Source organism: Podarcis gaigeae, assembly GCF_964106915.1.
Source record: "Podarcis gaigeae genome assembly, chromosome: 13".
Lineage (NCBI taxonomy): Eukaryota > Metazoa > Chordata > Lepidosauria > Squamata > Lacertidae > Podarcis > Podarcis gaigeae.
The window spans coordinates 54280148-54305616 of NC_139689.1; the positions used below are offsets into that span (position 1 = coordinate 54280148).

Here is a 25469-nt window from a genome sequence, read left to right on the forward strand (position 1 = left end):
TATTGCTGACCTACACCTGACTCTGGTTTCTGACAATTATTTTGTTTTGGAGTTATCCTTCTCAAATGTGTATTCCACTGAATTCTGTTTTGTTGAGGCAGTGATGGTAGCCATTAACATTAATTGCTCTGTTTCTTATCATGTCTCCCTGTCTCTCCATTACAAGACTTCCTATGTGTATGGGAGCGTTTAAGGTTGTAGTGCTTGTAGTACTGTTAGCTTTAGAAATACGTAAGCAAATTCATTTTAAAGGAACTAAGGGTTCTCTGAGCTTCTGAGTCACAGTCTCATATATTACAGAGCACACAAGCTTTCTTTAATCTCATCTCTCACAATCTATTCATCATATATTAATATCATGTTTTTCATTTCTCATACAGAAGGGGGAACAATGCAGACCCTTTCCCCATGGAGGAGCACAGAGATCACTGCAATCCAGCCTCTCCCTCAGAGCTGAGGTTTCATAATGCACAAATGTTTTGCGTTAACTTGAATGTTTAGAATGTGAACCTTTCTAAAATAATTATTGCCAATGCTGCTTATTTTATATTAATAAATAAGTCTAAACAGGGTACTTTTTTTTGAAAGAAAATGATATTTACAAGCTTTGCAAGAAGCATGGGAATGGAGAGTGAAGGTGAGAATTGTACTCCTCCCAACTCCTTGCAGCACATGTCCTGCTGTGGCTCTCCACTCCTTGCAGGGACATCCTTCACAAGGCTGCAGCACCATTGCTGACAGGGCTGAGGCCTTGTCAGCCTAGAACACCTGTGCTCAGAGAGTGGCCTTGGTTGCCCATTTGCTACAGGGCAAGGTCAAGATGTTACTATTAGCATATAAAGCCTTTATATACTATTAGTGTATTAAGTATATAAAGCCTTTAACAACTTGGGACCGTTTTACCTGTGAGATGGCCTTACTCTGCGTATGCCCTCTTGAGGAGTTTGATCAGCTAAAGGTGCCACGTAATGCCCATTCTGCACTGGTAAGAATCATTCAGAGTGGCAGCACGTGCACTTGGGAACTCCCTGCCTATTTCTTTCACTGCACTCTTTCACTGCACTCTTTTTGATGCCTGCTAAAAACAACCCTGTTTAGGCAAGCCTGCCCAGATGCTGCGAAAGGTGAGGCTTGTCTAAACAGGGTTGTTGTTTTTTAGCAGGCAATGATATTTTGTTTTGTTTCCCAGAACATCCAATGGCATCCAGTAACAGTAGCAGGACTGTAGATAGAAGAGTAGGAACAGAACAATATCATTATGTAAGGCTGAAACCTAAACTATTCCTCCTCAAAACTCTGTGGAAAACTCACATTGAATCTTGTGCATCCTCACACATCTATATGCCTATCCCTGAAATCCATAATTTAGCAGAGACAGGAAATATACCCCTAGCAAGCAGGCAGATTATGGGGCTGGTTTCCACTGAGTTCTGCACAGCAGACAAGACGGTCCAGGGTCTGGAAACCAAGCCGGATGAGGAAAGGTTGAGGGAGTTGGGAATGTTCAGCCTGGGGAAGAGGAGACTGAGAGGAGATATGATAGCCATCTTCCAATATCTGAAGGGCTGTCACACAGATGTTGGATGGTCATCTGATGGATGCTTTAGTTGCAATTCCTGCATTGCAGGGAGACTAGTAGTTGACCCTGAGGATCTCTTCAATCCTGTGATTCTATGATTTCCTGCAAAGAAGTCCAGGTTCTCCCCCTGCTCATTTTTTCCTTACAAGCAGGTCGGTTTCACTGCATTACAATGCCACTCCATCCTCAGAAAGACCCCTTGGCAACCTTTCACCCCAAACTCCTTGTTAATAGCACTGCATCTTCACAAGTGTGGTGTGTTTATTCTGCACTACATACCCAAGATGGTTCCTTGTATCAACTGGACTTTTTTATGGGGGTTTCCAATAGATTCAACTCATGCTGAAGTATGGTGCTCTGTCTGTTCATATGAATCACATATATGGAAGCTGTATTTCCTCTACATGTAAGACCTGTGATGTGGATACCCTGTGCCCAAGGGGCCCCGGAGAAGTGAAGCAGGCCCTGGCTCTTGCCAACCAACTGCTGGGGCCCCAATCCACATCGTACAGTGTCTGTGGCTCAGGAATTCCTGCTGACATCCCTGCTGGTGGGCTCATGGAAAGGGAATGCCTGTATCCCCACTGGGATATGCAAACAAAAAGGCACAGCAAGAGAAAGGAAGGCAAAGATGCTACAGGGACATCCGGGGGGGCTGGTGGTAAAAGGCAGAGGAGTGCAAAAGCCAAGCAGGAATCCCTTGCCTGAATGGCTAGTCAGAGAGGAGGACAAAGGGGCTTCTCCACCTGCCCCCTCCACCCGTGGGAACTGAAGAGTACTTCCCCACCTCACAATAAAGATTGTATCCCAGCATTCTCTGCAACACGAAAAGCACCCGGCCGCATGTCTCTGTGCCGCTGCTGCCCTTGGTGACCCTTAATGTACCTGTGCCCCGGGAGAGACTGCTTGGGTGCCTCATGAAGGGGGGCGATGCTGCCTGCAATGCTCCGGCAGTGGCACGGATTACAGTCAAGGCCTTAATTTTGCCTTTCTGCTAAGTACTCTTACCCGGGTAGAGGCCGCCTGAGAGGTTCATGGTTTGCAAATAGTTGTGGCAACGTTCTTTATGTTCTTCCAAAGAGCTGCGCTGTTTGTAGCTGCGACCACAGTATCCACATTTGTGGGGCTTGCCAACTGCAGGGGGAAAATGGAATTTACTATAGAAACTAAATTAAATAATCCTGATAATAACAGAGTCAAATAACTGCATCAAGCAGATCCAAACATCTAGAATCAGTGACCCACTCAGAAACAAGAAACAAGCAACTTCTTTTGTACTCTAGGTGCATAATGTCACAAGGAAACTATTTCTACCCAGAAGTACCATATTTTTCGTCCTATAGGGCGCACCGGCCCATAGGACGCACCTCGTTTTTTTTGGGGGGGAAATGAATAAAAAAAATTATTCCCCCCCCCCAGCCGCGGCTGCCGCCCCAAGCCTCGCGCGCCCGGCAGGACCTCCTGCCGGGCGCGCAAGGCTTGCAGACACTCGCTCGAAGCACGGGGAGCCCTCCGGAGGGCTCCGCGTGCTTTGGGTGGCAGGCTGCCGCCCCAAGCCTCACGCACCCAGTGGGACCTCCCACCGGGCGTGCAAGGCTTGCGGACACTTGCCGGGGCTGCAGGCTGCAGGCTGCTGCCCGCAAGCCTTGTGAGCCTGCGGGAACTCCCGCCGGGCTTGCAAGGCTTGCGGATAGCTTCCTGAAGCCTGGAGAGCGAGAGGGGTTCATTTTTGGAGGGGGGAAAGTGCATCCTATGGGGCGAAAAATACGGTAAGTACTATTGAATTCAATGGGGCTTAGTCCCAGATAAGTGGGATAGGATTGCAAGCTTTAATTACCACCTTCTCTTGTAGAAGTTTCCAGTAAGGGTGGAACACTAATAAGAAGGGACCTAAATCTGACAAATTAGAACTTGTTCAAATCCTGATTCAAAGTACGTGTTCAGTACAAATCTACTGGTAAATGCATTTTTGATGTCCTGCTGCACCCAGCTGATTCTTTAAATTGTTTGGAAGCAGTCGTTTTACTTTTCATATACTGAAGATGGGAAGTTTGTGTAGTTTTGTCGCAGAAATATTTTAAATGCCAGTACTCAAACCCACTGTCGGTGAAGTAGGGTAGTAAAGTTGTAGGACACCGTTGCTATTTCCAAACACAGATTCCAGTTTTTCTCCACTTTTGTCTTGAGCCTAACACTTTCTTTGGGAAGGTGTATTTGGACAGCCTCAGGTTCATAGCAGGAACAGTAGAAGAATTCACTTTAGTGCTTACATTCAGTCAAGTTCAAGTTCTTCATGCAACACATGAGGAAGGATAGTTTTCCTTCTTTTAATCCTGCCTTTGAAACTCAGCATTTATTTATTTTTGTTTGCCCTGTGCTACTTACATTGTGAGTGCATTGACCGGTGCTTGAATTGCTTCATTCTTATGCATAATTCCGATGAACTGTTGGCCCTAAATCAGACCTGTGCAATTTGTGATCCACCAAACAGAACACAGCCCACAGCTTTGTATTATGGCCTGCCAAGGACTCAGCAGTTTCCCTGTTCTTAAAGTCCTAAGCAGGCGGCAAGAATGGAAGGACCCTCAAGTAGTCCAGCTTACATGGTGGTGGGCTGCATTTGGCTTAATGGGTCAAGCTGTGCAAGCACACGTGGGGGGGGGGCAAACTGACAAGCACAGATATCTATCTATCATCTATCTATCATCTATCTATCTATCTATCTATCTATCTATCTATCTATCTAATCATCTATCTATCATCTATCATCATCTATCTATCTATCTATCTATCTATCTATCTATCTATCTATCTATCTATCATCATCTATCATCTATCATCTATCTATCTGATATCTGCCTGCCAGCCAGCCAGCAGGCCTCTGAACCAGTTGCAGATGCACCCCTTGACCTCTGGCCTGGGCAGGCAGCAAGCACATTGTTTCCAGAATTTCTAACATGGACACCTACCAGAATGGGTCCTCAGGTGGCCCGTAAGAGCATCTCTCCGACGACAAGCATAGTTACACAAGTGGCACTTGAACGGCTTTTCACCAGAGTGTAACTTTATGTGACGGAGAAGGTTTCCTTTTTGAGTAAAGGATGCCCCGCACTGATTACAATGGAAGGGGCGTTCGCCTACAGGGAGAATGAGAGGGAAAAATATGTGAGAACAAAACTCTTACATTGTTACAGGAGGAAGATTTCAGTGAGAAAGTTGTTTTCCAACTGGTGCTCTATGACTTCCACCGGCTGCAGGTTTGATATAACATGAGCCTTTCAGACTAAACCTGCCAGTTCCTTAACGCTTCACTGGCTGGGTCAATTTGATCTGAAAATCTAATTTTTTTTTCTAAATCAGAATGGCACATCACAATGCAAATTCAAACTCATTTAAATAAAGTGACTGCAACATTTTGTGTTGAAGAGCCACTCTTCCTGATCAGCAGTTTTGGAATAAACCAATATCCAATTTTGCATGTTGTGGCATTTGGTGGGGTTTTTTAATGTGGCTTTTTTCAAAGGGTCTTTAAAATATGCCACTGAAGCAGCAAAATAAAAAGGAAACTCATTAAAAATGCATTTCAGGATCACAAGTTCATTTCAGCGTTACATTCTTATATTTAAATGAAAGGCACTTCATTATAACAGTTATAATAACTTCTTTTCATTTACATTTTCCCTGTATTTTCCCTTTCAATTTCTTCTCCATTACCTGGCTGTCCCTAAGCAGCCAAATCAGGAAAGAGACAGAGAAAAGCATTGGGGGGGGGGCAGAAAAGAGAAGTTAAGACATAGCAAAGGAAGCTGTATCCTCCATTCAGAAGTCCTGACCCTCCTTGGAGGCCGGATCCTGACAACTCAGGTTTTCTGCTAATGTGTCTTTGTGTTTCTTCTGTTTTAGAAAAGTAGTCCAGCGCAACTGGGGCAAATTAGCACACATTATCCAGTTTGATTGGGGATACCAAGATTTATAAATGCGATTGTTTTATTGCAAGATTGCCTTTTGAGGAAGGTAGGCTCTTTGGGTTACTTCAATGAGTTCCACAAGCACGGCTAGTCAACTAAATATTTTGAAGTGGATTAAGCATTTGCCTTTTAAATAGTTTAATTAGATTTCAATAAATGTACATTTTGCCAGGAACTCAATATTTGTTAAAATACCAATGTAAGCCAGGAAACACTGACAATAAACTAAAGTTACCAAGCATTTTGGGAAGGAAAGACCTTCTTCATTATCATTTTTTCTTTGCATATTACAGTAACAAACCAAAACAAAAAACAAAAAATCCAAAAAAACAAAGAAGTGTACCCTTACCTCTCGATATAGGCCAATTAATTTTTTACCTCTGTGATTAATCATTTTTATTGGTTAATTAGTCAACTAAAGTTTTAATTAATTTTAACACTAGTTACATTTACAACACTTATTTCTTTATTTCAGGAATTTAAAAACCACGCTACACTCAGACAGCATCTAAGCAGTGTACAGAAATAGAATGTAAAACATAATACATATCATAAAACAGCATTAAAACAAAAACTAGCAATAAAACAGACTAATTTTGGAATAGTTTGGGAAATAGTTTTTAAGAAACATCTAAATGAAGTTTGACACCAGCTTCGTTTCTAAGGATTCCAGAGACCTGGTACCACAACCCTAAAAGCATGTGCTGGAGTCCCCAGCATTGTTTTGCGACAGGGTCATGTGACACCATCAATTTCTCCATCTGCAGATCTAAGTTGACAGTGTGGGTGTCATAGGAGAGAGAGCTTCTCAGACAAGCTGGTAGACAGCCATATAGAACCTTATACACCAGAAGTAAAAGCTTGAATTGGTAGCTAGTGCAATGCATTCAACATAAATGTCATGTAATTTATATGTTGCTCCAGAGAGCAACTGTGCAGCAGATTTTTACACTAACTGTAGCTTCCAGAACAATACAAAGGCAGCCCCATATAAAACACATTACAGTAATCAAGCCTTGATGCTGCCAATGTGAGGACGGCTGTTGTCAAGCTATCCCTGCCCAGGAATGGTGGGAGCTAGCAAAGCTGGTAAAAGGCACTCAGAGACATGGAATAGGACAACATGAGGTCCAGGAGTACCCTCACGCGACACACCTGCTCTTGCAGAGGGAGTGCATCAACTGGCTAATTTCCTGGCCCTGGGGACCCACAAGGATTCCATCTGGCTGGGATTCCGTTTCCATTCCAAGCCTTGGACAGCACCTTGGACAGCAGCACAAACACCTCCAAAACACCCACCAGCACCCCAGTGGGAGACTCCCACAGTCAGAGAGAAGTCCCACCCATCACATAACTGCATCTTAGGAGAGCAACCCACTCCCGCCTAGGTTGTTCACCCCTAACTTACGCTCTCACCAGAGAATAGGTTGGAGGTCACACAACCCCTCCCTGCAGAACTCCTCCCTCTCAGCAAGGAGTGCCCATCCACCCCATGCCACCACAACCCTCCCATAAACACAAATTGAAACAAACAGAAAGGGACTGGCACCCTCATCCTCATTGCAACCCCAAAGGCGCAACCCTGAAGGGGTGACCTGTTATACTGTTACAGTGTTTACTGAATATTCTGCAGTTTCCACCGGTGTGTCTGTCTCCCTCAGGATTCTGCTAGGACTCAGTGCTGCAAAAGCTGCAGAGCTGCCAGCGAAAGGGGAGCAGGTGGCCTGAATACTCTCACACTCCCTATAGCCACAGGTAAGTATCTTCACTTAATAGGGAGAAAGGCCTATTGAATTCAGTATGCAAGTAAATGATACACGAAAAGGACATGTATGGTGTAATGGTTGAAGTGTTGGACCAGGACCAGAGAGACCAGGGTTCAAGACCCCAATCAGCCATGAAGCTCACTGAGTGAGCTGGGAACCGATGTTGCAGGATTGTTGTGAGGATAAAATGGGGAGGTGGAAAACACTATCTTGAGCTCCTTGAAGGGAATTTGAAGTAGAAGTGCAATAAGTAAAATTCTGTGCAGTGTATTTTTCACTTTAGGGGGGGGAAGTCAAGAGATGGGGAGTGAAGAACCTTAGAAATGTGCATTGCAGAGGGTTGGACTAGATGATCCTCAGGGTCCCTTCCAACTCTAAAAATCCATAGGCTAAGAAGAAGCGTCTAAGAAGCTTAGCGTCAATATTTATGTTCCTAGATGTGGAGAAAGCCTTTGACAACGTTGAACGACCCTTTTTCTTTGAAGGACTAGAAACATTCAAATTCAGAAGCAAACTAGAGCAAAGTTGTGGGATACTTATAAGCAGAGCATTAGCCTCCCTAAATACCTTTTAGCATAAATTTATGACTTTGACGCTGTTGTAACAACATAGACACAAAGATCTGTTTCATCGCAATTACTTCCGGTCATATTTTGAACTTCCAGTGGATACTCATCACTTTTGACTAGAAATATTTAGTTTCATTAATACTTCAAGAAAATGAGTATACCAAAAGTGAATTGCTTTGGAAAAGATGCATGTGTTAGGCTAAATTGTATAAAATATTGCAAATTGTTTATTATAAAGAACAATTTTAAAACTATATTTTAAATTGGGGAAAAGATACAGTGTAATTGATAACATTTGCCATGAGAACATAGCTAAGATTCTGGTACTAACCTTTAATTAGGTGCTTAAATTTGGGAGACTTGTTTTACAGTAATTTCCAGTTGATACATTACTCCTGAACATTTTCATAAGTTATATAGTGCATTAGATAGCAAGTATTGGAAATGTCAGATGAATGTTGAAGCTATTTTGATATGCAGAGAACATGCAAATTTGCTATGTTATACTAGGGGTATAAATAAAAAATTATTATTATTATTATTATTATTATTATTATTATTATTATCATCATCATCATCATCATCATCATTATTAGAAACAGATAGGAGATGTAATATGAATTATCAGTCTGATAAAATTAGAATTGGACTATCTGCTGTTCATGTTAGCTTACACACAAAAATTATCAATGTGTCATTGCAAAATGATCTCGTATATTATCACAGCCGCAAAATGATGCGATACAAAATTCTGTAATAATAGTAATTATTGTTGTTGTTGTACCCCGCCCATATGACTAGCACCTATTCCTACCATATTAGAATGGGAAGCTAAATCATTTTTTTAGCTGTTCTTAATATTTGTAAATGTTTTATTCATTCGTTTCTTCATTTGTATTGTTGTGCTGCATAATTGTTTGCTGCCCTGGGCTCCTTTGGGTGCAAGGGCTGCATAGAAAATTAATTAAATGATAATGCAAGTAAATCTCATACATATGTTCAAATGGCTAGCTAATTTTATGAGAATGAGGATACAAGGAAGCAGGCTGAGGAGCCTCAGGAAGAAGGGAAGAGGGAGGTCTGCTTACAGTTCTCCCAGCTTCTGCTTCACCGGCAACTGGGCTGAATAGTCACCCCAATTGCGTGCTCCACTCTGGAGCCGTTTCAGGATTTTACGGGGAGGAGCAAAATAGAGAGGAGAGCAGAGCTCATAATATTCAGATGAAAGTCAAATTGGGCCCACCAGTGGCTAAGATCCACCCTGAGACCTCTGGGTATAGGTCGGTATATTAACAACAACAACAACAATATATTGTAGATTCCCCACCCCTGATGGCACTTATTCATATAATTCACTAAGCGTGAACAAGAATGAAACAATCACAGCATCAGTTTTCAAAGGGAAACACAACGCATCCCGATAGTAGCCTGGTGACCCTATTCAGCATTTCAATAAACAAACATAGGTATTATCGTAAAATCTTAATGCGAGGGCAATTTCAAGGACACGCCCTGCAGCTTAGAAGTGGTCAGGCCGCTATTTGACATGTTAAGTGGTGGGAAGTCATTTACGAAGAGCTTACGTGGCCTGCCATTCAGCTAAGCAGAGCAAGATTCACCCTCAAATGCTTAGAGATTTTCTTACAAACAAGTGCATTTTGTTAAATAAATATTCAGTACAATCCTGACTGCACAGTGGCTAGCCTAGAACAGATCTGAGACGACCACTTTAACAAACAACAGGATACCTACAATGTATGGGAACTCTGGAAGACCCTGACTGCAATGTGCTATGGTTTGTATTCTGTGCTACAAATAGCAAAGCAGGGGGAGTATAAGATCAGTCCACTTACATTTAAGTCCCCACTTTTAATGAAAAATATCAGGTACTTATTTTGCATATCTTCACTTGGCAGGTGTGTCTATTAAATGTAATTATGCCTTTTAACCAGGGTCACTCATTCATCACATTTGGCACTTGCCATGCAAGAGGTGTATTCATTTATCAAATATTTATTTAAGGGAATGCAATATACAGGATTTACTCAAATTAATGGGTTTTGCAAGCCTCACGTGTTCATCAGGCACATACTACATGTCAATAATAGAGCATCCCTTTTTACTTCTAGTTTTAACAGGGCTGCACAAAGGCTGAGGGAGGAGTTATGTCTGCTTGCTGTTACCTCCCCGTTGTCATATTATAATGGTGTAATTGGAGCAATTGCACTAGGGCCCATGTCAGCAACCTGAACATATTCAGTGCTTTCATTTCATTTTTATTTTTTTTTTAAGTCTCCAGTCCTCTATAAATGAATGTTATAAAGCAAAATATGCCAGCAACCTAAACATTTCTGTGAGATGACCCAGCCTGGTTGCTCCCACCATTAAGTGTTTTTAGCCAATGGGTGAAGTCAGAGCTGTGATTCAAAAGTCAGGTTTTTTGGACATCAGACTATAAAAATTCCAAGAACAAGAAAGCAGAGGCACAGTAACTGTGGGGGATCTTAGCACAATAAACACAAAACCTTATAAATAGGACTAGCAATGTCTTTTCTCACACAGAGTTCCAGGTTCAAGAGGAGAAACTGTAGAGATCAGGAAGGTAAGGCATGCCCAGAGCTACAAGAATGCTGGAAGAACCTCTCCCCAGTTTACGTTTCTGTTTCTAGAAATAATAAAGCCAAAACAAATCAGATAGATGTGTCCAAGCATTTTTGCCTTTTCACCACACATTGGTACTAAGTTTTTTGTATGAGCAACTTGTATGAGAAGTGTCAGTCCACAAATCCTTAATAAATATCATGTATGTCTTCAGATGTTTTCCTTTCCTTAACTTGGAGCCTTGTCCATACATCTCCACATTTTCCAAATGACATTGAAAGCCACTTGGCTGATGCAGCGACCTCAAAATTTCAAAGCCCATGAAGAGAGTCCTCTCTACAAGTATTTGCCCTCCCCCAGCTGGGTCCCAGGTCTAGATAGCAGCACCACCATCCAAAGCCAGTCCGAGGGCCAATGCCAGGCATAGGCACCACCTTAGAGGGGCTGGGCTCCCCTTCCAATGTTCAGAACAAACAGGGGCGGAGGAGATGGAGCATGGAGCCAACAACCTTTTCTCCTCCTGTCGTGTAAGGGAAAGACGGGCAAAGCAGCCCTGGGCTGGTGATGGTGGCAGGAGGAGGAGGAGGAGGAGGCCAAGTGCAAGAGAGGAGGAGCCATTGAACCCGTGCTGCTGCGTTTGGCTCCGTCCCTTGGATGCTCCCAACGCCACGCGTGCGTCTTGCCCCCTCCCATATTTAGCACAACGTGGTGCCTCTGATGTCAGGCAAGCAGAGGATCAAGCATGGGCTCAAGCAAGTGACAAATCCTGGGGTGGTCAGGATCCCAGGCCAGGTTCAAGACACAGTGATGGTAGACAGGCCTCCAGCCTAGCACTGAGCTAGAGTTGCTAGAACCACACCCAGAATCCAGTTGAATTCCACCCGCTGTGGAATTCAAGCAGGACCCTACTCATGAGAAGACCTTGACTCCTCTTTCCCTGAAGTCTGGCACTTCTCCTTATGGTGTGGGCTTAGGGCTGGTTCTGCCTCAGCTTCTGAGGCTGAATTCTCCTGCTGCACGGACGTCCCCCAAAACAGCCTAGTCCAAGAGCGCAAACTCATCCTCACCCCCAGATCTTGGACTTTGCAGCGTAGGAGAAGTGCGAATTCTGAGGATGAGCCACTAACTGTGCATTGAAATTACTTCAACTGCTATCGGTGAGGTGGCTTATTAGGGAACAGCATGGAACAACTTGCCATGTGGGCTGGGGCAGGGAGGTTTGTGAGGGGGAAATACAGTGTTATGTTGCTTCCTGCTCTTTGGCTACTAGTGGTAGAGAAGCTTTAGCTGAGATTCCTGCATTGCAGGGACCATTGGGTCGCTTCCACCTCTACGATTCTATGACTCTTTATTGGAAATCTATCCTCCTGTTCTTTTTTGCTCTACAAAGTCACACATTTGGCCAGCAATCCACTTTAGCTAAAAAGGGGCAAAGGAAAGGTGGATTTGCTGCCTTGAGTGAGTCCTGCAGAGAGAAAAATGCTTTCAATCCATGAGGATGAAAGAAAAGGGTTAAGGATTGTATTATATTGAGGAAACATTGGCTATTCCTGTGAAGGGGGAAGAGAATTGTGCACAGTTGTTGCCAAATGTGGCAGAAAACCTCCAAGGAGATCTCCCTGCCTTGTTTGTGCAGCTGGCCAATGGAAGGAGAGCACACCATGAAGATGTTCAAGATAAGATGGACTTCCGGAGGCGGCGCGAACGGTAATGGCTGCCCTTTCCTAACCGGGAGAGGGAAGCTACGCTGGAAAAGGGTCGTCCGCTACGGCGAAGCGGAGACCCATTCTGGAAAACCGCAGGCAGCGGAAGCCTGCGGTCTCGGGACCCGGCGGGCGCCAGGAGCTACCCCCGAAACGTTGAGGGAACCCCGTAAGGGGCTCCGGATCGCAGAGGGGGTAGCGGCGCTGTGGGTCTATGCGCATTCAGCGGAGCGAAGCCGCGCTGCCGTTGCCGGTGAGCGCCGACCTTTCTTCCTTCAACACAAGATTCTAAAACGCAACAACCCGTGAGTAATTGAGGACTTTACTAAATTTCGGGACTAAAAATATTGAAAATAAGCTGAAAGCGGAGAGACGAGGAAAAGGAAGTCCGTCCTCCGCAGCCATTGACTTTTAAAGCAAAGAGCAGGAGGAGTGGAGGCATAGAGAGAACTTTTGACAGCTCAGATTGAGCACCCGCAGAAATTACTTTTCCCTTTAAAGACTGTAAGCAATTGATTTTTGGACTTTTATTAGGACTTATATACTCCTTTCTTTGTGGATTACAATTCTGTTTAAGAAGCCCAGGTGTCAGAACTGCCTGAGCAGCAGAACTGTCAGACTGCAAATTTGGATACATTCTATTTAAACTTTGGGACAGTCTGAGGGAGCTCAGAATGGTTACGTTCTTGCATTTTGGAACTCCAGTAAGCACAACTTGAAATATTGTGGCAAACCTAAAACCAACTCTGCTAAAACTACTCTTGTGAAGATCCCTAAGTATTGGTTCAGATTTCGTATGTGGAATGGACTCTTCTTCCTAGGACATTTTATGCTCCCCCTAGAGGATTGAGGATTTACAACAAAAACATTGTTTTACTTTCTATTTCCCGGCCCTCTGTTTGATTGCTACCACCTGGGCCGTAGCTTTCCCATGGGAACAACTCAGCTTGACCTTGACTGCTAGATAACTTTGGAATGAGTGGCGCAAAAAGAAAGGGATTAAGAACCAGACAAACAACTCTGACAACCGTAACTGCAGCCTCACAAGCACGCAGATCATCTGTGCCCACTTTGCCCTCGGAGGAAAAAGCTACCTCCCTGTCACAGGCAGGGGAGGAAGAAACTGAGGATTTACAACTAGAGGAGATGGCCTCAGGAGGATCTGGTTCTGTATTAGAGAGAATTCTTGAGAAATTGGAGTCTTTGGAGAGGAAAGTTGACCAACAAACTGCGAAAATTGACCTTAATACAGAAACTTTAAACAAATTATCTGGGCAAGTTGCACAGAATGCACAAGCAATTGGACAACTGAAGGAGGCTGCAGGTGAAAATCAGAAACTGGCCGAAGAGACCAGCCAAAGAGTGGGAGAGTTGGAAAAAGAAGTAAGGCCGCTCAGTAAGCAGGTTGGGGAACACCAGACCTATCTCTCCATGTTGGAACTTCGGAACAGGGAGATTAATTTAAGGATAAGATCGATACCAGAAGTGGAAGAAGGTAATCTAGCTGAGTTTCTGACCAAAGAATTCTCCAAGTTCTGGGGTCTGGAGGAGGAAGACTTTAAAATTGTGTCAGCCTTCAGACTTGGAAGACTTACAAAGAGAGAAAGGCCCAGAGACTGTTTGATTACGTTGAGATCAAAGGAGGAAAGGGACAAGATTTTGGGCCTGCACTACGGAAGCTCCTTGAACATTTCGGACAAAAGAATTGAGATTTTTAAGGACATTCCTAAACAGCTGCTGGATCTTAGATCTGAATATTTGGACTTAGTAAAACTGCTGAGAAGCAACTCAATCATCTTTAGGTGGGATTTTCCCCAAGGACTATCTTTTACCTTTAGAGGGAAGAAGATTAAAATTAGAACTTTGGAAGATAGGGACAAGTTTTTGACTGCCTACGGAGAGGACCTTCATAAAGGACTTGAACTACCCTCAGGGCCTGAACCACCACAGGTGCCTGTACCTCAGAACCCTGAAGACTCACAGAACAAAATACCATCCCAAGGAAACTAAACAGATCTATCCAGGATGTCTCTGCAACTTTTAAGTTGGAATATAAATGGCTGCAACAGTCCGGAAAAAAGGAAGAAAATCTTTCACATATTAAAAAAGGAGCAACTAGACATTACTTGTTTACAAGAAACACATGTGACTAGGCTCCACAGAAAAATATTGGTAAATAAAAGGTTAGGCCAAGAATTTATATCTTCGGACTTAGTTAAGAAGAGAGGAGTGGTGATATATGCAAAGGAGAGCCTCTCACCAAAATTTCTATTTAAAGATGAACATGGAAGAATTTTGGCAATTGAAATACAGCACCAAGGAGAGAAAATTTTGATATTAGGAATCTACGCTCCAAATGAAGGGAAATCAGAATTCTACAAGAAGTTGCATGAGATTATGCTGGATTATCTGGACTATGATAACATCATTATGATGGGAGATATGAATGGGATCGTTTCTACAAACATGGATAGGTCACAAAGCCAAAAGGTTACTAAAGAAGGCAGACTACCAAAGACCTTTTTTGAAATGACAGACAACATGGACTGGATTGATATATGGAGGACAAAGAACCCCTTAGGGAAAGAAGGAACATTTTTCTCTGAAGCCCAACTGACTTGGACAAGAATTGACCAAATATGGATTTCTAGAGGTCTGGCTCCTAAGGTGAAGAAAGTGGAAATCTGCCCAAAGACCTGCTCCGATCATAACGCGTTGAAAATGGACATGACATTATTACCAACCGGCTCCTTTAGATGGAAGATGAATGACAACTTGTTTAGAGATCAGGAGATTATCAAGAAGGCCAAAAAAACAATAAAGGACTATTTTGAGATAAATTTGAACACTGCTGTGGAAAAAAGAACAATCTGGGACGCAAGCAAAGCTGTGATGAGAGGGTTCTTGATACAACAGAACGCCATAAAGAAAAGACTACAAAATGAGAAAAAGGACAAGATTTTGGGGAAAATTAAAGAGTTAGAGAAGAAACTAAGAGTAAACCCGAAGTCACAGCCGATTTTGAGAGAAATTAAACTTCATCAGGCACAATATTCTAAACTGATAAATCAGGAAATAGAATGGAAGATTAAATCAATGAAACAAAAAACATTTGAATCGGCTAATAAATGTGGGAAACTGCTGGCTTGGCAGTTGAAGAAGAGACAAAAGCTGAACATAGTAACAAATTTGGAAATAGAAGGAAGGAATATTCAGAACCCGGCGGAAATTAGAAAATGTTTCCAGAAATATTTTAAGAAATTATACACTCAAGGGCCACAAAAGGAGGAAGAGATTGCAAAATTTTTGGAGAAAAATAGACTTAAAAAACTATCACAAGAAAATAGATCACTCCTGAATAGTAAAATAACACGACTAGAGATAGAACAGGCCATTCAGAATATGAAGTTGGGCAAGTCTCCAGGGCCAGATGGCTTGACCTCCAAGTACTATAAGACATTAAGTGACTATTTGATTCAACCACTGATGGAGGTCAGCAATGAAATTATGGAGGGAAAGAAGGCGCCTGAATCGTGGAAGGAAGCTTTTATCACATTGATATCAAAGTCAGAAACTGAAAAGACACAACTTAAGAACTACCGTCCCATTTCCCTTTTAAATGTGGATTACAAAATATTTGCTGACGTTTTGGCAGGAAGACTTAAAAGAGTTTTAAATGAGATAATTCATAAAGACCAGGCAGGCTTTCTCCCAGGAAGACATTTATTTGCTAATACAAGGAACATTATTGACATTTTGGAACTTTTGCAAACAAATATTAACACTAAAGCAGTTCTAATTTTTATAGACGCGGAGAAGGCCTTCGATAATATTTCTTGGAAATTTATGAAGGGGAATTTAAAAGAAATGGGAGTGGGGCGGGGTTTTGAAAATGGGATTGACGCGATTTATTCAGAACAAAAGGCAAAACTGATAGTCAACAATGTGGTTACAGAAGAGTTTAAGATTGAAAAAGGGACACGACAAGGCTGCCCGATTTCCCCCTTGCTGTTTATTTCTGTCCTGGAGGTGCTCTTGAACTTGATTAGAGGGGACCGGTCGGTGCAAGGGATTCAGATCGGAGCGAAACAATATAAACTTAAAGCTTTTGCAGATGACCTTGTTTTGACATTGCAAGAGCCAGAATCTAGTACAAAAAGAGTGTTACAATTGATTCAGGACTTTGGTCGGGTAGCGGGCTTTAAACTAAACAAACAGAAAACTAAGGTGTTGGGAAAAAACTTGACAGATGCAGAGTCAGAACGGTTTCAGAGAGAAACAGAACTAACTGTGGTTAAAAAAGTAAAGTACCTAGGGGTAAACATAACAGCAAAAAATCTGAGTCTATTTAAGGATAATTATGAAAAATGTTGGTCTGAAATTAAGAGAGACTTGGACTGTTGGTCAAAATTGAAGCTTTCTTTGTTAGGCCGAATTGCTGCTATTAAGATGAATGTATTGCCTAAGATGTTGTTTTTGTTTCAAACATTGCAAATTGTGGATAAGACGGAGTGCTTCAGGAAGTGGCAGAGAGATATTTCTAAATTTGTCTGGCAGGGCAAAAAGCCCAGAATTAAGTTTAAGATATTAACTGATGCGAAAGAAAGAGGGGGCTTTGCCCTGCCAGACTTAAGGTTGTACTACGAAGCCGCAGCTTTCTGCTGGCTAAAAGACTGGCTACTTCTAGAGGACACTGACGTGTTAGATTTAGAAGGTTTTAACAATGCATTTGGCTGGCATGCATACTTATGGTATGACAAAGTTAAGATCAATAAGGCCTTTAAGAACCATATTGTCAGGAAAGCAGTGTTTAATGTCTGGACAAAATACAAAGACCTATTGGAAAATAAAACTCCAAGATGGCTATCACCTCTGGAGGCTAAGGCCCGAAAAAGACCCAATATGGAGGCCAAATGGCCGAAATATTGGGAAATAATAGAGAAAGAGGGCAACAATTGGAAATTGCAGAGTTTGGAAAAAATGAAAGACAAAGTGCGAGACTGGTTACATTACGCTCAGATTCAAGAAATTTTTAAAAAGGATAAAAAGTTAGGATTCCAGGTGGAGAAATCGAAGTTGGAAACAGAATTGTTAGAACCTAAGACTAAAGTACTCTCAAGAATGTATAACTTGCTGTTGAAATGGAATACACAAGATGAAATGGTTAAGTCGGCCATGATAAAGTGGGCACAGGATATTGGGCATAATATTATGTTTGAGGATTGGGAAAGGTTGTGGACCACGGGGATGAACTTCACGGCATGTAATGCTCTGAAGGAAAATGTAATGAAAATGATATATAGGTGGTACATGACCCCAGTTAAACTAGCCAAAATATGCCATGTGCCAGACAACAAATGTTGGAAATGTAAGGAAAATGAAGGAACATTCTTTCACCTCTGGTGGACTTGTCCCAGGGTGAAGGTCTTCTGGGAAATGATATATAATGAGCTGAAAAAGGTATTTAAGTATACCTTCCTTAAGAAACCAGAGGCCTTCCTCCTGGGCATTGTCGGCCAGATGGTGCCAAAGAAGGACCGAACATTCTTTTTGTACGCAACAGCAGCAGCAAGGATACTTATCGCCAAGAAGTGGAAAACTCAAGATCTACCCACTCTGGAAGAATGGCAGATGCAGCTGATGGACTATATGCAACTGGCTGAGATGACTGGCAGAATTCGAGACCTGGGAGAAGAGAGGGTTGAAGAAGATTGGAGGAAATTTAAGACTTATTTACAAAAATATTGTGACTTGGTGGAAAGTTAAGTAGGATGTTTGATCATAAATAATTGGCCACCACAAAATCGGATTGAAATGGGATGTAAAGTGAGATTAAGAGAAATTAATTTACAGAGGATTATATTTAAATAAGTGGTTATAAAATTTGCAAATTAGATGATAAATTGCTGAGAAAAATTTATGATGATGAAAATGGCAGCGGGAGATGTGAGGAAGTCCAAAGAAGTTATGAAACTCTGTTGAGATAAAAGAAAGGTTGTTTATCTTTGTACTTTATTTTGTAAAAACCCCTAATAAAAATTTATTAAAAAAAAAAAAAAAGATGTTCAAGATAAACCAGTGGGCAGTGAAGACGAGGTGGGGGGGGACAAGGCATGCTTGGGGAAAACAAAGTGCAGTTTGTTTGGCATTGGTGGGTCTACTCATGGTTTGTTCAACAAACCGTGGTTAAAACAAACCATAGCTTAACACTACATGTGAACAAGGTCAATATTACATTTCTGTCTCTTCAGCATTTATTCTCCAGTTCTTCAACTTACAGTTAATTTGTTTAATAATTGATTCTTATGTTCTTATGCTTAGCTATTTTATCACTCAGTTGCTTTAACTGTTCTGATAGTTCCTTCTGCATTTTGTCAAAAGTAATATTTATTTCCAAAGCATCCTATTGTTTTTGATATTTCACATTCTGTCTTGAGTTTGCTTTCTGATATAAGTATTTTTATGATGGAAAACCTGCCAATTTTAGATAAAAAAATCTCTTGATGCTCGATCTACAAAATCTTCTCTATATTCCTTTTTATATATATTTATTTTGAAAAGTTATCTCCTTCATTATCTGTTTAATTATGCTGTTTGCACAGAAAAGCAAGCCCCCTCCACATATTAACACAAATTATTTCTTAAGAACAAGGAGCGCAATCCAAGCAAATTCAAAATCCACAGTATTTTAGACTGTGCCTCAGGCACGATTCTTCTCTTCTTTTTTACTTTGTTTTTCGAATTATGCCATGAAGCTCTTGTAAAAACCAGTAAGAGTTTTTACAACCCATAACAGAACAGTATGAACTTGCCTGCATACACAATCAATTCTCTTTTTACCAAATGGCAACAAATTAATCTGGGCATGATCCATTCACAGCGCAGGCCCAGTGCCCATGTTGTAACCAGATCATGCCCTAATTGTTCAGAACATCACTTTACACAATATGCCTAAACTGAGATATGTACATAGATTATTTAGGACAATGTGATTAACAGTAAAACCTTTTAATAAAGTCAGCCCTTTATGAAAATCAGGAGGGAACTCAAGTCTATTGTAAACTGTATCATACACTGATCATGTTACAGGCCTCACAAAAATAATAAAAATTGATAATCACTTTTTTCTAAAGGAAGATATGAAAATATCAATAGCAAATTTGGTGCCCTGTCCTACACCACTGAGGTCATTGATCCATTTATTAGGTGTCCATCTATGAAAATTTTGTCCAAAACAACGTATTTGGTTTCAGTTAATTTTAGGGTGATTTTGGAACTGATATCCCTGAAAAGTGTGATGGAAACAGAACATATAAAACAGACATTTTTATAAACATCATTAGGATCACTTTCAATAGTTGTTAGCAGAATAACTATATTTGTCACCCCACATATAAAAGTTAGGACTTCAAATGTCAATTTCAAGCTCCTTTAAACTTTTAGATACAAGTGTGTGCATTACTGCACACAAAGCCTGATTATATGTTTAAGGTGGCCTGTTTCATCCAGAGTGAAATAGAAAGCCACACCTCCATCCGTGTAGCGTGAATGAAGACCACAACAAAAAAATTTTTTTGTTGAAATGCACATTATGATACAGATGTGTGTGTTTGTGTGTGTGTGTGAGAGAGAGAGAGAGAGAGAGAGCGCCAATGCGTACATGCACAGTTCCCAATCCATCAAGGAAATTTATGTGTAGAAACTGTCTCTTTTATCTCTCTCTCTCTGTTACTGGAAGAGAACATTTGTGACTTATGATTTAATGACATAAAATTGATTAGAATTTGAGGGATCCCTCATTTGTGTTTGATGAAACCATAAATACTCAAGAGGTTCTATGTAGCATGCAAGAAAGAATATGTTCCCCAGACTCACATCAATAAATCACTTCCTACTGGTACGGCTAAATGGGGGGAAAGAACTGTTCTGGGCCTTACCAGTGTGGCTCCTCTTGTGAACCATAAGAACATTGGGACCGATGCAAATTATCCCACAGACATCACACTTTAGCTTTCCGTTAGGGAGTCGAATGCCTCCAACTCCTGACATGGCTTTGCTGCCATTGTGTGAGCCATTCATTTTTTCTCCAGAGGCATCAAGCATTCGTAAATCCTCCGCACATTCTTCCCCATTCATTTCACAGGCACGCCCATTCTCTTCATCACTCTGTGCCTCTATTTTAATATTACTGGCTGAAAGAAATAATAGAGGGATGCCACTCAGTGCTTTTAAAAATAAATAAATTTAAGGAATAAAAAACATTGTGGCAAAAAACAGTAAACACACAAAGGAAAGCATTTCTCAGCAGGATTCATGAAACACTTCTATGGTTTCTATGTGTGCAAATAATTATTTCAAGCACATGTGAAGAATTAGACAATTACGATTACATGGATACCTTAAAGTTTCATATCATCATGCTTTAAGTCCCAATATTAGCATTAGCAAGGCCACAGGGACCCCTTAAGGAATAGCCAGTATTGCTTCTCTAGAAAGGTGTGTGGACATCAGGACCAGTTGCTAGATGGACAGCAAAATGCCCCTCAGAGACCAGCACACTTCTCTGATGAGCTAAATCCAACTTGATGGGCCGCAGATTGTACAGCCCTGGCTTAGGGGAACGGATTTGTACTTTGAAGAAAGAACGAAACCATATACAGGGTTCAGGTCCTGCTAGGGATGCTGGAATAATCTGTTGAAAGTGGATTACCAAGTGGATTTCATTCCCTCTATCTTCTAGCCCCATCTTGACACGGACTCAATTTACAATTTAAAAAAACAAACAAACACGCACACATTATATGTAAATAGACATGTAACATGCAAAGCAATCATTCACATATTCATCAATGCGTAATTGCTGCTGTTCTCCCAAGGGCTTCATTGGTTTTCTTTTTCCTGAAGTACTTTGCTGATTCAGTGCGCATCTAAGTTGTTGTCTGCAGTCCTAGCCAAGCCTACGTGGAAGTGGATGCCACTCCAAGGTTAGTGGGATTATTATGACTGTAGCCTTCCTAATCACTTCCTAATGTTAATTTAAAAAACACCCAATGCTTTATTATTATTATTTTGTTCCATTGTTCTTCTTTTTGCATGAAAAGAAGTGGTCTCTTTTGTTACCTGTTGACTTTATCTGTGCATCTCAGTTAAAATCTGTAGATTTCAAGCTGCCAAACACTAAACCTTCTATACTATGGACATGTTTTAAAACATATAATAGCTTCAGCATTATGCTTCAACAGATTCACACACACAACCATTTTCTGAATTAAATTTGCTCTGGTCAAATAAAATGATGCACAACAAAAAGGACTTAGGTAAGTGGTATCGTGTGACTCCAAAATGTGTGACTACAAATTGAGACAATCCAGGACAGGAAGAAGAGAATATCAGCAGGGCCCTAAACTGCCCTTCCCAAGGCCTGAGGGAGGGAAAGAGGACAGGATGAAGTTTATGCTGAACTGCAAAAGCAAGACAGTGAGGCTGCAATCCTAGCCTCACTTACCTAGGGGTAAGCCCAACTAAATTTAGAAGTTAGTACTCAGGGACTTACTTCTGAGTAGACACGGTTATAATTGCAGCCATAGATGGCTTTGGGATGGGTCATTAGCCAATTCATTAATTTTGCCTTTAAGGTGCCACAAGATGCTTTGTTGTTTGGCTGCAAATGACTATCAGGGGACTCCCCTGGAAATTGAGTAACTTTGAAAGGGAATACACAAGGAAGCAGCAGTGCCAGCCTGGGGGGCAGCAGGGGGCCTTGGGCCTCTCAATATCCCATGGCGACATGTGCATGCCACACCACATATTCATGTCATGCGTGCAAGCTGCAATGCATGCACATGACACGTCAGCATGTTGCAACATGTGGTGTGAGCTCATCAATCGTGGGGGCAAGCCTACTAGGAAGGTAACCATTTTGTAAATATCTGTTGCTGATGACGGAGATGTGCCTGTCTATCACTGTACAATATATGTTTCTACATAAGCAGGTGACAAAATGGAAGAAATACTTGTACAAAATAAACCAGTTGCAGCAGAATGGAAAACACCAGATGAAAGGGCATATGAATGCTGAAGTGGACTGAGGCATGCTTATGAATGGTGTCCCCACCGCCAACCTATTCCACGTACCAAAGCCAACAAGGCCAGCAGTTTACCTTTACTGGTCCCATACCACAAACAGCTCTGTGCACTCGGCACCTCTCAAATTTTGCTGACCAAGGCAGCTTCCTCAATATGCTTCCTGACATGCCCGTTTTCCATGTACTGGGTGTACTGGAGGTGTTGCTGCTTTGTACAGTGATACCTTGGTTTACAACCATAATCCGTTCCGGAGGTCTGGTTGTAAGCCAAAACAGGTTGTAACCCAAGGCGCGCTTTTGTCACTCGGGCCTCCAAAAAACAAATTGGTTGTACAGTAATCCAAAAAAGGGAAATACACTTCAGGGTTTGACGTGGTTGTAATCCAAAACGGTTGCAAACCAAGGTACCACTGTACATCCAAGAGGACATCAAGCTAGAAATTTGTAACAGGGCAGACCCTTTCAAAGATAGCAGGTCCCAAGAACCTGGTCAAAATGTTTAGGGTGACCTTGAGATGCAGCATGAAATCAAGGAGGCATCCAAAAGAGGAAATTCTGCCGTAACAGGAGACTTCAATTACCTTCAAAGAGACTGTTCTGGTCAAAGCAAAGGATTAACATTTCTAGGTACCCTAAATGTGCCCTAGAACAGGTGTTCATGGAACCAACCAGAAAAGGCACCAACCCTGGCCTGAATCTTAAATGGTTCCTACTTGCGAACACGAACCATAGTGGTATCAAATCCGATATATATGTAAATATACATTTGGCAAAAAAAAAAAAAAACCCAAAACCAATATGGTCACATTTTACTTCAAAATAGGAAACTGCCCAAAAATGATGGGATTGGGGAAAAGGAAGCTGGAAGGAAAAGTCAAGAAAGTCTCCCAAATGCTTGAGGGTTGTTTAAAACCACAAAATCAGCTGGCATGTTACTGCAGATCAAGAAAGGTAACACCTGCGTCAAGAGGATTCCTGCATGTTTAGCAGGGATGTTAACACCTTGTCCATTTCTGTCCAAAGTGTATTCATTAAATAAAGGGCTTTCAACCAGTTTGCTGCTCTTTGCATTCTGCATAATCAACTACAGTTCGGTTTCTGGGTTTTTCAGTGGCAGGTCTTTACATTAATAATGCTGTCATATTTTCCTTCCACATTGGCTCTAGAGGCAGGTTTGCCTCATCCCTCAGGGGCTCTATGGGGTGGGGGAAGCCTCAATCTGCCTGAATCCTAACCTTATCTACAGAAAGGCGAATCCTATTATTCACAGTAGAGTGGGTATAGCATTGCAGCCTTAGTCTCAAAAGCAAGCCTGGGACAGAGGCTGGGATCCTACACAGAACTACTACTCAGAGGTAACTTCCATCAAATTCAGTGAGGCTTACTCCCATGTAAGTGGGATTAGGACTGCAGCCTCAAGCTTTTGCAAATATAGTCCCACTATTCAGCACAGTGAATAACTACTGTCTAGTTAATGTATGTGGCAGGTATAGAGTTACAGCACAATCCTAACCATGTCTACTCAGCAGTAAGTCCCTCCTGAAGAACCAGCATTGTCCTGCTCAATCTGAAAACATTTGCAAGAACTATCAGGATTCTTCCAGTGTTATCTAATATTTTTTATTTCATTAATAGTGTATTGTTGTTGTTGGTATTATTATTATTATTATTATTATTATTATTATTATTATTATTATTTGCCTTTAGCACCCTCAGGTTGAAATTAATGCTATTGTACTTCTCTGCCTGTATTCAATTAGAGAACCATTCATCTATTTACTCATAAGGAAGACCAGGCTAGAATTTTGCACCTCTTCCATTGGAGTATGTATGTATACATACAGAGACCTGAGTAGGCGGTGGTCTTAAAGTTAACTACAATTGGCTCACAACTAGAGTGGGGGTTATGTTCCGGGGGATTGCATGTAAAGACAAAATTGTGTCTAGTCAGAACAACCTTGCCGCATGACCACCCCCACCTTTCCGAAGCCAGCAGGCCTTGCCCCCCCCAAGAGGCGCCCACAAGATCTTGAAGGAACCTCCCAGAGTTCCAAAAAGAGCTTCCCAGAGCCCGTTAAGGAAGTCGGAGGGCTTAAAAGCTCTTTATGTGCCCTTGGCCTTCCATGTGTGATTTCAGCTGGCCAGCTGCCAAGCGTGTAAAGTTGCAATCACACTAGTTAACTGTGCACAAGTCGCCAGTCGGCTGCATACAATTATTTCTTCTGCCCAAGAAGAGCTTGGTGATGTAATTTTTGGTTCAACATCTATTCCAAGGGAAATCATGGAAAGCATTGTTAAAAACAGAGGATGGTATTCAGCTGAGTTTTCAATAGGTCTATTCCGAGGAAAACTCAACTGAATGCCAACCAGGTCATTATAAACCATGGTTTCTGGAAGGGTTTTTGAATTCTTCGAGAGTGTCAACAAGCAAACAGAGGTGACCGGTTGACATTTAAACAATTTATTATAAAATCCAAATCAGTGTTGACAATTATGACAACAGCAGAAATCTGTCAGCAAAATAAAAAGCAATGGATTAACCTACGAAATCATTTGTTTGGATATTTAGGGCCCAATCCAATCAGAGTTACACCGCAGAATTAAGCACTCAATTCTCAGAATCATTTCGGGGGGGGGGAGTGTTGGACTTTAGCCACCTTGTGAACATAATTCCAAGAGTTTATACCACTAAAGATATAACACTTTCTAGCCAGTCATCGCGTAAGTGCCCTCTCTAAACAGATGATTCTATTTGTAGCTGCAAAAAGAAAAATAGGAAGTGAAATAAATGCAAGGCTGTTCAAGTACAGCAAAACACAGACAAATGGAAACACAGGGGTGACAGAAATAACGTGCAAGATGGAGAAACTTGGTAATACACTGAGAACACATGCACAGTATACTTACGGGAAAAGGATTTGGGGATGATGCTGTGAAAATCCCTAAAGACTTCAGCCCTATATGCAGCTGCAATAAAGAAGGCAAAGAGGATGCTAGGTTGTAAGGCGGTCAGCAACATGTCAAAGAACCATAAAGGACATTGCTTCCAAGAAAAAGACAAGCGCCACGACCACAGAGATAAAATGCAGAAAGGAATGACAGCACAGAATCTAAGAAACCCCTGGCATCTAATATACAGTTGCACCAGGAAGACCTTTTCAGATTTCAGGGTGGGAGACAGTCTAGACACAGACCAAG

At 41.7% G+C, this 25469-nt stretch overlaps 1 protein-coding gene across 8 annotated transcripts in view; it reads right to left on the reverse strand.

Moving 5' to 3' along the window:
• The window catches only part of IKZF1 (IKAROS family zinc finger 1), an 82920-nt gene that overhangs the window by 10859 nt on the left and 46592 nt on the right, over positions 1 to 25469 (reverse strand). For 3 of the 8 annotated variants that reach the window (XM_083709467.1, XM_083709466.1, XM_083709468.1), the window contains exons 4-6: positions 20124 to 20378; positions 4549 to 4716; positions 2588 to 2713 (exon numbers count right to left, since the gene is read on the reverse strand). The exons of 2 other annotated variants lie outside the window; for them this stretch is intronic. In XM_083709467.1, the coding sequence (XP_083565593.1) occupies positions 2588 to 2713; positions 4549 to 4716; positions 20124 to 20378 (549 nt within the window). The remainder of the gene's footprint in view (positions 1 to 2587; positions 2714 to 4548; positions 4717 to 20123; positions 20379 to 25469) is intronic. 3 more of the 8 variants (XM_083709471.1, XM_083709469.1, XM_083709470.1) reach the window with 1 other exon arrangement.